This window comes from Pagrus pagrus (genome assembly GCF_965226575.1).
Source record: "Pagrus pagrus genome assembly, chromosome: 11".
Lineage (NCBI taxonomy): Eukaryota > Metazoa > Chordata > Actinopteri > Spariformes > Sparidae > Pagrus > Pagrus pagrus.
In genome coordinates, this window is record NC_140195.1 from 22963906 (window position 1) to 22977389 (window position 13484).

Consider the following 13484-nt stretch of genomic DNA (forward strand, 5'->3'; position numbering starts at 1 on the left):
GACGCCACTTGGCATGCGGCACCCATCCAAACATCATTGCAGACCAAGTACACCCCCTCATGGCAACGGCACTCCTAAATAATAGCTCTGGCAAAAACTGCTCAGGAACGGCTGGCATCTGTGGGACGTGCCGGAACAAGTCCGATCCATGGAGGCCCCATCACCCGACATACAGGACTCAATGGATCCACTACATACATCCCGGTACCAGACACAACAGGACACTCCCAGAGGTCTTATGACCATGCCTTGATGGGTCAGAGCTATTTTGGTTGAACAAGGGGAAACCAGACAATATTAAGCAGGTGGTTTTAGTGTTGTGGCTGATCGGTGTATACCTACAGTTACTCTAATCTTTTTATCAAAAAACCAGAGGACTGCAGTTCTAGCATGTCTGTTCGTTCAAGCTGAATGATGACATGTTCAAACATTTTAATCAAGATACCCAGGTCCTGTATTGCACAGGCGATAATCAGATCTATCACTTCAATTTAGAGCTACTTTTAATACTTAATTTTTAAACTTACACTAGTTCATGAATGAATATTACAATTAGACAAAAAAATAAAACATTAAATTTACATTTAAAACTGAATCTTAATATGTGTGGGCTTAAATTGTATGTATACTTATGTGCTTGTCCAGCATCGACACATTCTAACACATCAATTATGACCTAAATTAAAAGCCTAACTTCCCAAATGTAATGCATTTTTCTTTCTTTCTTCTTTTCCATAGGATACAAAAAACAACAGCACCCATGACTTGTCTCGCAGCCCTCAGAGCCTCAGTGACACCGGCTACTCCTCTGATGGCATCTCCAGCTCCCATAGTGAAATCACAGGCCTAATCCAAGAAGAGGAGATGAAGCTGAGTGAGAGGGGTATCAGTGGGCGGGGCTCCCCACCAAGCCCATCTGAAATCACTAAGCTAGAGAGCTCCATGAGGCCTTTGCTGGAGAAGAGTCTTTCTGAAGAGAAGGCAGACAGAAGGGGGAGGAAGCACAGAGACAGAGACTTGGATGACAGAGGAAAGCAACGCCCACGCTCCCTGTCAATCCCACCTGATGCATACGACTCTGACGAGGAACTAGAAGATATAGTGGAGGAAGAAGAGGATGGAGGAGACTGGGAAGGCAAACGGAAGGAGGTGAAGGAGGAGAAGAAGGAGAAGAAAAAGAAGGAGAAAGATGCCGAGCCCACGGAGATGACAGATGAGGAGTTTATGAGGAGACAAATAATGGAGATGAGCGCTGATGAAGAAAATGAGGAGGAGGAAGAAGAGGAAGAGATGGAGGAAGAGGAAGATGAGGAAGATGAAGGATATGGCTATCAGAAACCCAAGAAGAGCCACCATAAGCACATCATCTCCGACTCAGGGAAAGAGAAGAGACGACTTCAGCACCACTCCAGTAGTTTTGAGGAGGAAACTAAGAGCTCTACCGATGTTTATAAAGGCTCAGTGGAGGAGGGTGAGGAAGATTTGATGGCATCACAAGGAGGACTGAGGCGCTTCAAAACCATTGAACTCAATAACACCAATAGCTACAGCCGAGACATGGAGCTGAGTAGTGAAAATGACCTAAGCCTTGATCGGGAGCCAGAGCTAGAGATGGAGAGTTTGACAGGATCTCCTGAGGAGCGTTCTCGGGGTGACTACTCCTCCACTCTGCCAGCCACTTCATCCTCATATGGCTCAGGTCAGTCTCCAACTTCGATCTCATCGATGGAGGAGGACAGTGACAGTAGCCCCAGCAGGAGGCAAAGGCTGGAAGAGGCCAAGCAGCAAAGGAAAGCACGCCACCGCTCCCATGGCCCTCTCCTCCCCACTATCGAAGACTCTTCAGAAGAGGACGAGCTGAGAGAGGAAGAGGAACTTCTGAGGGAGCAGGAGAAGATGAGGGAAGTGGAACAACAGAGAATAAGGAGCACAGCACGAAAGACCAAGAGGGATAAGGAGGAGCTAAGGGCTCAGAGGCGCAGAGAGAGGTCAAAGACACCACCAAGCAATCTCTCACCTATTGAAGATGCTTCCCCAACTGAAGAGCTGAGACAAGCGGCAGAAATGGAAGAGCTCCATCGCTCCTCTGCCTCTGAATATTCCCCTCAGAGTCTGGATTCAGAGGCTGAGGGATATGAGTCCAAACTTTACAAGTCAGGCAGTGAGTACAACCTGCCTACCTTTATGTCTCTTTATTCACCAGTGGAGAAATCATCAACTACAACAACCACCACAGCACCATCTTCAACTTCCAAACCACTAAAGAGCGCTGAGGAGGTTTATGAGGAGATGATGAGGAAGGCAGAAATGCTTCAAAAACAACAGAAACAACAGCAGCAACAGCAGCAACATGGAAGGCATGGGCAGTACTACGAGGAGGACATTAATGGACAAGGTTATGATGAAGAGTACGAATATGAACAAGATCAAACAGGATATGACAATGAGGCAGCAGAGACAGAAACAGATATCTATGAGGAGATCCGACAAACATCTCAGAACATCACCAAGATGCAGCAAGCCACCGATGAGCAAGTAGAGATTGAGATTGAAAGCTCCTACCCGGACAAACAGCTCCTAGACACAGGTTCAGCCTTTGCTAAGCTACTGGAACAAAGCAATGCCCTCCTAACTCCAGGTACAAGTCCCACCCAGATATCAGCTCCTGTCTCCTTTGCTGAGACTGGTGGACGGATTCCTGATGTCCGAGTAACACAGCACTTTTCTACAAAGGACGGACACAAAGACAGGATCAAAAGCCAAGCAGGAAAGAATGGAATAACTCCAACAGTGGCTGCCACCACAATTGCGGCTTATGGAGTTTATGCCAGAGATGCGGTGACTATTTCTCAGACAAGTACAAGCCACACTATGACCACCACTCAGTCTGGTATATATGGCCGGCACACTGGAAGTACTTCCACATCCTCAGCCACAGTCTCAAGTGTATGCAGCAAGATTGCAGAGATTACCCAGGCCTACAGTCAAAGAGAAGTGATCACCAGAAGGATAGGGGACACCAGGGGTGTCCAAGTGCGAGACAGTTCAACATCTTCTACAGAGAGAATTATTGAGCCACGTTCTCCCAAGTATACTACTTATTATAGGAGCACCAGTCCTCCTCTCTCTCCATCGCCACCACCACAGAGTCCTACCCGTTCACCTTCCAGAAGGAATACAGCTGAGTTCTCTACGCAGACTTTCAGTTCAGCATTACGAATGGAGTCTGGCTCTGGGCCTACATCTCCAGTCATGGCTCAGGGAACCCAAACATCACATCGATCGGTTTCCCCACGGCTCTATCGACAGCAGTCTTCCCAGGATGCTCCTTACTCCCCACCACCAAGCCCAGCTAGGCCAATGACAGTCAACACTGCTACTTCTCCCCTGTCTTCACCTACCAGATTTAGCCGCCAATCAACGTTTGACAATTTCTCCCCATGTGGCAGCCCTCCAGACACACCACCTTACCAGCAGTCTCCAACACACAGCTTCTACCGAACACAAAGAGTGGAGAAGGTAAATGTGGGAACAAGTATGGTCACTACAGCCAGCATTTACACCAGAGGGTCTATGTCAATGGATAACATCTCCCTCTGTAGAATTTCAACAGTCCCAGGCACATCTCGGGTAGAGCAGGGCCATATGATCCAAGGTGGAAGTGTTGTGGACCTCAGAACAGCCACCAAACCTGCTCCTATCATCATGACTGACCAGGGAATGGATCTCACCTCCTTGGCCACTGAAAGCAGGAAATACCATGGCGGATCAGAAGGTAGCAGACATTCAACAATTGTACAGCCATTGATTATGAACCTGAACACCCAGGAGACCACCACACCAACCACTGTGAGTGTAACTGTGGCTGCTTCCATGTTCATGACCCAGCCCAAACAGCCAACAGTCTATGGTGATCCCCATCAAAATCGAGTGGATCTGGGTCAGGGCATGGGTTCGGCTGTGTGTCTTTCCCAGAACAAACCACAAATTTCAACTCCAGTTGACCCATCAATACCAAAGATTGATGCCAAACTGGAAGACCTAAGTGTCCAACAGAGAGAGCTACAAAAACAACAAGAGAAGCTGCAGAAGCAGCAAGAGCTCCTTGAACAGCAGCTGCACCACCACCATCAGATGCAACATCATCAGCATCAGGCATCTGCTTTGGCCAGATACAACCTTACTGGCCAGATCTCACCTTTACTGAAAAAAGACTTGCTAGTCAGCCAGACAAGCACTGCGTCAGCTGTGGTCAGTGCAGTATCACCAGTTATTAACCCTGAGATGTATGGTACTGGTCCCATTGAGCTGAAAGGGAAGCCCAGTCCTCCTGGTTTGATGCCAGGAGGCAAATCACCACATAGCATGGTAGTACAGATGGATGGAGGGCCTGAGCAGGCCAGAGCAGTGACCCAGCTGGTTAAGGTAGAAGAGGGCCAGGATGCTATGGATCTCACAGGAGGCCAAATTAAACCTGACAACCAACCAGCTTGCTGTGATGTTGTTTACAGACTACCATTTGGCGGAAGCTGTGTTGGTGGATCTGAGCAAGAAGGCATAAGGCCTCCTTCTGCCCCACCTCTCACCTATGAGTCTGACCAAGAAAGCCAACCTAGAGGTTACCATGAGTATCCAATGGATGGACGTAAGGCCTACACATTACCTTTCCCTGGTAGGCTCCAGCCTTCAATGTCTGATACAAACCTAGCTGATGCTGGGCTACAGTCATACCATTCTAAACTGGAACCACACATCCAAGCCCCTGGAGAACTTGCTGTAGATCTAACTGCTATGAAGCAGGGCTATGGGGGATATATAGGGATGCAGTATGGCTCCTATACAGATTTACGTCATGGAGGAGACATTGCAGCCCAAACACTGCCGATACGGAGATATAATTCTCTATCTAACATCAGTACAGACTACGGCTACTCTCCTCGTGAAATTGCTAGCTTCCAAGAAGCTAACTTGGCTCAGTATAGTGCTACAACTGCCAGGGAGATCAGCCGAATGTGTGCAGCACTTAATTCCATTGATCGGTATGGAAGCAACCCAGATTTGATGCAGTTTGGTAGTTTGGGGAGAGGAACTGGGCCTGGGAGCGCCAGACTTGCAGGCCTCGGCATGAGACAAACCCTCCTCTTTGGACTAGATGGGAAGCCAATCTCCCACAGTCAAGCACTGACCAACCTTATCAATGCCAGGCAGGCCAGTCTCAGAGCCATGTACCCTGCTGCTATTAGGTCCTCTGATGGGATGATCTACTCCACCATTCAAACCCCCATTGCTTCTACACTTCCCATCACAACCCAGCCTGCCTCTGTTCTTCGCCCGCTACTGAGGGGAGTCTACAGGCCATACCCCTCTGCCAACATGACACCTGTGCCCCTTTCAAGTCTTAGTAGACTTCCAATGAGCCCCAGAATGCCCATAGCTGGACAAGCTCCAGTCCGTTACCCAGCACCAGGTCTTCTCCAAACAACGTCAACCACTGCCACTATTGCTGGTGCTGCCACAACTTCGGCACCAGTGTCACTTTCCATGACAACACCTAGCTCGACAGTCCAGGATGAACCAGTTTACCTCGGTAAAGGCGCTTCATTGACCTCAACAGCAGAGGTCACCTCAGCACCAGGAATGGTTGTCATACCAACAGAGCCACAGCAGCAGCCAATAAACCTGTCCCAGGCTCACCTGCACAGTCAACAACAACAGGTTACAACTTCTCAGCAGCAACAACAACCACCTCCAGCAGCGCATGCCTACCCACCCTCAGCTCCTTCACACACTCACGGATACACCCAACCACCAGTGGGCCCCACTGCCCCCACCGGTGGCTTACCCATTGCAGGGGGTCTTCCTCCCTTCCCTCCACCAGGTGCCATACACAAGGAGGGTGAAACCGAGGCTGAGAGGCTACACCGGCAGCAGGAGCAGCTCCTGCAGATGGAAAGGGAGCGCGTAGAGCTGGAGAAACTCCGGCAAATGCGCCTGCAGGAGGAGCTGGAACGGGAAAGAATAGAGCTGAAGCTGCACAGGGAGAAGGAGCAGATCCTGGTGCATCGAGAGTTACAGGAGCTGCAGAACATCAAGGAACAGGTAGAGGGGGAAACAGGAGGAGGAATAGAGAATTTGATAGTTGGTGTCTTGTTTGATATTTTGTGGTTATTGTTTTTGCTTTTGATATTGGTTTGTGTTATATATTTATTGTGGTGGTGTTACTTGTGGTGTATCTCATTGATTTATTATCCTTTTATATTCTTTAAATTGCTTTTGTTATTTCAACATCACATCTTTGATGTGCAACCAGTAAATGGACCTGCTCTGCAAGATACAGTACAGAACTCCCAATAATTATACAAAAAAAAGTCTATTTACTGTATTGAGTATATGCATGTATTTCAATGCATGTCTTCTATCAATTCCACAAAAAAGTACATTTAAACTGTGACAGTTTTATTGAAGATTTTTGACCAGAGAGAGATCTTTAGATATCCCTTTAGAAGATGGTGGTACATTCTGTCATTGTGAGCAAAATGTTTTCTCATGTAATGATTGATGGCTTTTTTGTTCAAAGAACATTTGCATCCAGCCTGCTTTCCCAAAATATAGCTCTAAAGTCTGCATGGTATGTTGTTCACTTACTTACTGGACATTTCTTGTATATGAAGTGTGCATGAACATGCTTGTAGTATGTATGTGTGCTAGAATCTGATAATGCTCTGATTGTGTTTGTAAAGTGGTTTCATGTTTCATTTATTGGTCTGATTTATGTTCAGAAGAAAAATGGAAAGTGGTTTCATATTCCATTTGTTGGTCTGATTTATATGCAAAAGAAAAATGGATCCCATTATGTTCTTAACATTTAATTATTTAATAACCAATAGTAACACATTTGAAAATATGGCTTTTCTCAGCTCCTTGTAGCCTTGTGAAGATGTTTTAACAGTAAATATAAGGGCTAACATGACAATTTTCTTCTTTTTTGATAGAACAAGCAGTTGAAAATCTTTCAAGTTAACTCTGTTAAACAGGTGTGGAAGCCTTCCTTAATGAGAATGAACTAGAGATGGAATGTTTAATATGCATCTCATAACCTACCGTATGAGCAAAAACCCTAACTCCTTATTGCACCGGCCTGCCATTTATGCAACAAAGAAAATACATTCAATATTTTCTTAGAAGCATTGTATGACTGGCAACAACAATTACCAGTACATGCTGCACTTCATTTATGTTGCGCTTCCATTCTTGGTTTTTGCAATGTATAGAAGTTTGACTAATTTGGAACCATTTTCAAAACTAATCCATCGCCATATCGCATTCAGTTTCAGGAGTCTTGGTTTTGCATTTTTGAGATTTGATCATCTTTTATACAACCACATGTGCCGAAAGTCAACAACTTTGTCCTCTTCTGTCTTTACTGTCTCCCCCTCTGTCTGTTTTTCTCTTTGTTTCCCATCTTGTCCTTTTTCCATAATTTATATAATCATTTCCCACTCTTACCCCTCCCTCGTGCCATGCTTCTCCATACTTGTCTGTCCTGTCCTCTCACTCTGTTTTTGCCGACGTGTACTTCTTTCTGTTCCCCTTTGAACATTTTTTAGGTTCTACAGCAGCAGCAACATGAACGCGAGAAACAACTTGTTCTCCAGAGGGAGCAGCTGGCCCAGCAGAAGTCCCAGCTAGACCAGATCCAGTCTTTGCAGCACCAGCTCCAGCAGCAGCTTGAAGAGCAGAAGAGACAGAAAACAGCAGCTCACAATGTACCGGTGAGGGTTATGTGACATACACTTAAGTATTGATGTTGAAGGTTTCAACTTTTGGTCAGCAGCGGCAAAAGAATTCATGGCATAGAGAGTGCCAAATACAGAGGAAACATGCCATGTCTTAGGTGAATCAAATCAGATCAGATCAATCAGAACAACCAGATGGGTGATGGGGTAACACTATCAACAACTAACAACCCTAAAAAAATCCTTTTCTCCTCAGCTGGATGTGAACGGACAGCCACTGAACCCCTACATCGACTCTCAGATGAGCTCCCGTTCTCTCCCCAACTCTTCGTCAGAGATGTGTCTGAGGAGTCAGGAGGAGCACATGGAGACCAGGAGCAACATGAGGAAACATAGCTCCATGACCAGGCTGAGCAGGGACAGCTTGGATGGCGATGGCGTGGTGTTTTACGGCTCCCCCCGCAGGATCGTGGACAGCTGTGTGCAGACAGACGATGAAGATGGGGAAGAGAGGTAGAGATGTGTGTGTGTGTGTGTGTGTGTGTGTGTGTGTGTGTGTGTGTGTTGGTGGGTGGAGTGAGTGGAAAGATACATAGATGTGTGTTTATTGGGTGGAGTTGTTGATGTAGATGACAGTTTTGTGTGTGTTTATCAGGCAAGGATTACCTTGATAGTGTTCCTATTTACCTCACACATTTCTGTAATTAAAAAACGAGACACAAGCTGAGATGTAGATGCTGACTTTATGAATAATTTATAAACATTTTCACAGAGAATAAAGATACCACATTTCTGAGAATGAAAGCATTGTGTTACACACAAAGGTGACACAATATCTAGTATTAGAAGATGAATGTACGATGATATGTTGCTATGTTAGCACTTCATAATATAGTCTTTTATATATTTATAAGGCGTAATACCAATTTACCATAAAGGTTACTCTTTATGACATTATACTCTATACCTATACCTTTATAACATCATATCCTGTTTAACCACACTACTTATTGTGTTAATGAGTAACAATAATACTGTACCTCACACCCAATGTGTTATAAAAAGAGAGTCACAATTACCAGTTTCAATTATTGTTGTTGTAATTTACATGCTGTAATACTGTATATAGCATCAATGATTATGTTAACATACATATATACATACATAGACCAAGCTGTTTACATGGCTAATGAAAATGAATATTCCATTAATGTTCCTGCAGCCTCGCCTTAACGAGCACAGTCGCCCTTTTTCACTTATTTAACCAAGAAAAAAAAAGGTTGCTGTTATATTTGTGCTTATCCAAAAACATGCTGATATCCAAGTCTTTCATAGAAATATGGGCCTTTTCTTTTGTGATCTATACATTGGATGTATTTAAAAGAAATAAGGACAGAAAGAGAAAGATCTCTACCTCAGTTTTGCACGCTGTTGGCTAGGCAACGCACAGAGCTGACTGTCAACTGGCAAGAAACCGTGTCTCATAAACTTCTGTAAAAACCCTAAATGAGACACATATTCTGAATGCACTGTATGCATTTTCATCGAATGCTCTAAAAAACCTGAATACTATTGGCATGATCCTCATGTCTTCATGGGAGAATGCTACATTGGATTTAGGCCTAATTTGGAATATCCAAACCAAACATGCTGTTTACATGACCTGTATCAAATTTAGTATATTCTGGATATCATAGTCTGAATAATAGTGGAAAATGTGTGTGCGTGTTAAGGAAATTAGCTATTTTTACTTACTGTTTTCTTCTTCTCCTTCCATCACCAGGTACATGATGCGTCATCGCACCAGAAGGCGTGGTCGCAGTGTTGACTGCTCAGTCCAGACAGATGACGATGAGGACAAGGCTGAGACAGAGCAACCGGTCCGACGAAGACGTTCCCGATTTTCCAGACACTCTGAGTCCAGTGCCGCCGGCAGCAGCACTGCTGCCACGAGCACCTCAGCTACTGACTCCAAAACCGACCCTTCCAAAATGGTATCCTCCAGTATCGCCATCCAGACCATCAGGGAAATGTCTTGCCAGACAGAAGTGGAGCACCTAGGAAGAGTCTCCCCAGCAATCCATGTGACAGTACCAGACCCAAATAAAGTAGAGATTGTGCACTACATCTCCGGACCTGAGCGAACCCAAAAAGGACAGTCTCTAGCATGTCAGACTGACCCAGAGGCCCAGTCACAGGGTGTTGTAGCTCCCCAGCTCAGTGTACCAACCACGGTCAGTCCATATTCTTCCTCTACCAGTACCGGAACACAACAATCCGGCTCCGTCGACCTTCTAAATCAGCAGCGCCAGCAGCAGCATATTGCAGCGAACGCAGCCAAGTTTGAGCGACGCCGCCCCGACCCACTAGACATCAACTACCAGCCTCACAACCACCTGCACAACGAGTCCATCTCCAGCATCATCCGTCAGCAGCAGACAGCCCCCAAATCCCCCCAAGTCCTCTACTCGCCTGTCTCGCCAGTGTCCCCTCATCGCCTGCTGGAGACTTCTCTGTCCAGTGAAAGGCTAAACAAGGCCCATGTCACACCTCAGCAGAAGTCCTACACAGCCGAGTCCCCTCAGCGACACCCCTCTGTCCCCCGCCCCATCAAGAGCACCCAAAGGTCCATGTCAGATCCCAAGCCCCTCAGCCCCACCACAGACGAGCACACCAAGGCCAGGCTGTCCCTCTATCAACAACAAGCACTCCAAAACCAGGTAAAGTCACTCAAACCATGCTGACACAAGCATTAGCACACATTGGAAGATAAATGTAGAATTGTAGAGAATGAAGCAATTAAATTGATTCATGACACAGTCTAGATAAGATCAGTGAGGATAGAGGATAAGGTTTTCTCAAAATAAAAGGGAGAATATTTTAAAGGCAGCATGATGCGTGTTATCAACTGGATGGTGAAAAAGTCTATCTATGCTTTACTTGCTATTTGTTTCTTTTAAACACAGACATGTAGATTATGGTGCAATGACATTTTTTGGACTACAAATTACACTATTTATTGACTACATGGACAGGTTTTTAAGCTGTAAGGCCTTAATGCTTAGTTGTAAATTACTGCTGATATCTGATTCATTTTGATAGAACTAGTAGTACCTTGCATATGATTTAAACCATCACTATTATGAACTAAAATTATGTCAAAAAGAAAGTGTTCAGGTCGGGAAAAAAGATTTATGCATCTCCCCAACTACTAATCAGACTGGATGTTTTGCTTTCTTTCCATATGTTCATGTGAAATACTCGTAATGGTGGCTAATACTACCGTCCCAGGGAGGTAGTTTATTATTAGGCCTTCCTGGAGTAACCCAAATAACAAAATCAACATTAACAATCTACATTTGATAAATCGATATAAAAGTTCATCAACAGAATAAAAAAATATTATTATGTTGTGTTTTAAAACCTGGGAAAGGGCCCAAGCAAACATTCACACAATCATTATGTTGGCTCTTGTCAATAGTTTGGCTCACTTTTATGTTGTGCAGTCACATCAAAATCTGCCAAAGGTATTAAAAATGAATGGCCTCCATGTAATTTTGATTGAAATCATTCCTTTCATTCCGCTTTGCCCCTGTTTTTATTTTGTGAGTGCTATGAATATTTTATGGGAAAACTATGATGACTAATTCCCTTTGTTGTTATGTTTCTGATGTTACTATTGTTTTGTTTTGTGCGTCCTTTAGGGCGTACCTACTTTATTAGGTCTGCCCCATCCCCAGTTTAGAACAAGTGACTGTTATGGCCAAGTGTTATGAAGGAATAGCTGCCATGAAAGTGAAATACAAAGTGTTGAGCTTTCATGAGTTATTGCCGGCCTTTATTATAGAAGGAATACTCAATTTGATTACTAACCTAGGTAGCTATTGAATGTTTCTTTGGGCATCTTTAAAATTCTTACCTTGGATTGAGGCACAAGGAATAAAACTGTCATAATTCTGTATGTTAATAACTAGTTGATTGTCATCATACTTGCAAACAAGGAGCGATAAATCTTTAAAATGAAAACTCTCCGGTGTGCCCTTCTTACAGGGTACATGGCAGGTGGCAAGCTGTTGTCACAATGAACATACTTTGAAGCGAAAAGCTTTGTTTCTTAAGACTCATAATTAAAAATCATATTAATAGCTAAATCAATGCACAATAATAATGATCTTGATTTTAATTTATTTACTTTTAAAACCCAAAGTCAAAAGGTGCCTTGCACAAGGCACCAGATCATGATCAGCAAATTATAAAATCAAATCAAAAAAGATCGAGTCAATGCTTTTTAATTAATTAACTGGACCAGAATGAAAAACCACTTCCATAATAAATTAACAAACAATTTACAAACAATTCAAGCTACATCTATTTTTTTTTTAATTCAGATAAAAGCATGTGCGCATTTAGAAATACATTTTAAAGACGGTACTCAGCCAGCCTTACTTCCTTAGGCAGGTCAATCCAGAGTCTTGCAACCGTGACTGCAACAGACTTTAGAGCTGTGAAAGAGTCTTTCAGTAATGAATCAGATTTTTCAAAGAAAATTTGTGTGCTAGAGAAGTTGAATACCATTTCTGCATTATAATGTAGTAGTTTGTGTTTTGTTTTCAAAACACTTATGCAAGCTTCCAGTGCTGATGTAAGATGTCTTTCACATCATTGTGATGCTGTTGCATAGTCAAACCACTTCCATCAACAGTGTCAACATCTGCAGCATACAGCAAGATAAAATCCTAAAAACATTGATTTTATTAAGAATGGTCCATCTTCCCCCATCAGTATTGAGTTATAGTAGGTATTATATGAATGATGTGATGAACAACCCCCTTGGTACGTATCACTTGTTCAAACTGTGCAGTATTTTCTCTCCTAATCTTTTGAGTTTGTTTTCACTGCCCATGTGATAGGTTTATATTATTAATAAGTCCCAACAGGGATCCTTTTTATGTTGTCGCCCCCACACATATTGACATGACAGAGAACACATGACACACACTGTGATCTATTTACAAATCCAAAATGCAGTGAACATGTTTGGTAAGAGAAGGAAAGATTCAGTTTTTACACATATTAAGAAAACAAAGATAAACCAATTCACTCTGATGTTCCTGTCATTCATGATATTGATTACCCACAGGAAAACAATGACCCATCTGAACAAGATACAATTGCTTAGCTGTTTTTGACAGGAGAATCGGCAGCCCACACATATTTAGTATTTTATTAGTTCCATATTGTGCAGATAAGATACACAGCTAAAATGCTTATCAGATACAGCAGAGTTCTTGTCTTTTGTTTTCCTTTGACAACAAACATGAGGCTATCAGAAACAACCATCAAAGATATTACAAACATATGGAAAATTTACAAAACATCTGTGGCCACTTTATTGTGCATACCTGTATAAGCGGTAGAACACCAGTTTGTGCTCTACAGGGTGTGACAGGGGTGACATCACTAATGGGTTTACATCTATTTATTATAATGGCTAAGAGTTCATGTCGCGAGTCTCATAATCCGTAACTGAAGGGAGATTTATTCCTTTACAGTTGCTAGGCATTTCCAAAATTTGTTTGGCTAAGCTTTTCTTTTCATACTAATGCCCCACATCACAATTCTTTTTGTTGTTTTTTAAAACATTTTTACAACAAGTAACTGCACCAGGATTCAGTTTAAACTCGTAAGATCTTTTAAGACCAACAGAGTGATGGTTTGACCATTTGATCATTCCCTTGCATCCTTCTT

The 13484-nt window shown here is 43.5% G+C and overlaps 1 protein-coding gene across 10 annotated transcripts in view; it reads left to right on the plus strand.

The window, feature by feature from the left end:
- Positions 1–13484, plus strand: part of bsna (bassoon presynaptic cytomatrix protein a) — a 141644-nt gene that overhangs the window by 115641 nt on the left and 12519 nt on the right. For 4 of the 10 annotated variants that reach the window (XM_084367335.1, XM_084367339.1, XM_084367340.1 and 1 more), the window contains exons 5-10: positions 739–6099; positions 6578–6628; positions 6993–7034; positions 7608–7772; positions 7993–8249; positions 9520–10456. In XM_084367335.1, coding sequence (XP_084223461.1) covers positions 739–6099; positions 6578–6628; positions 6993–7034; positions 7608–7772; positions 7993–8249; positions 9520–10456 — 6813 coding nt within the window. The remainder of the gene's footprint in view (positions 1–738; positions 6100–6577; positions 6629–6992; positions 7035–7607; positions 7773–7992; positions 8250–9519; positions 10457–13484) is intronic. The other 6 variants (XM_084367341.1, XM_084367343.1, XM_084367336.1 and 3 more) reach the window with 3 other exon arrangements.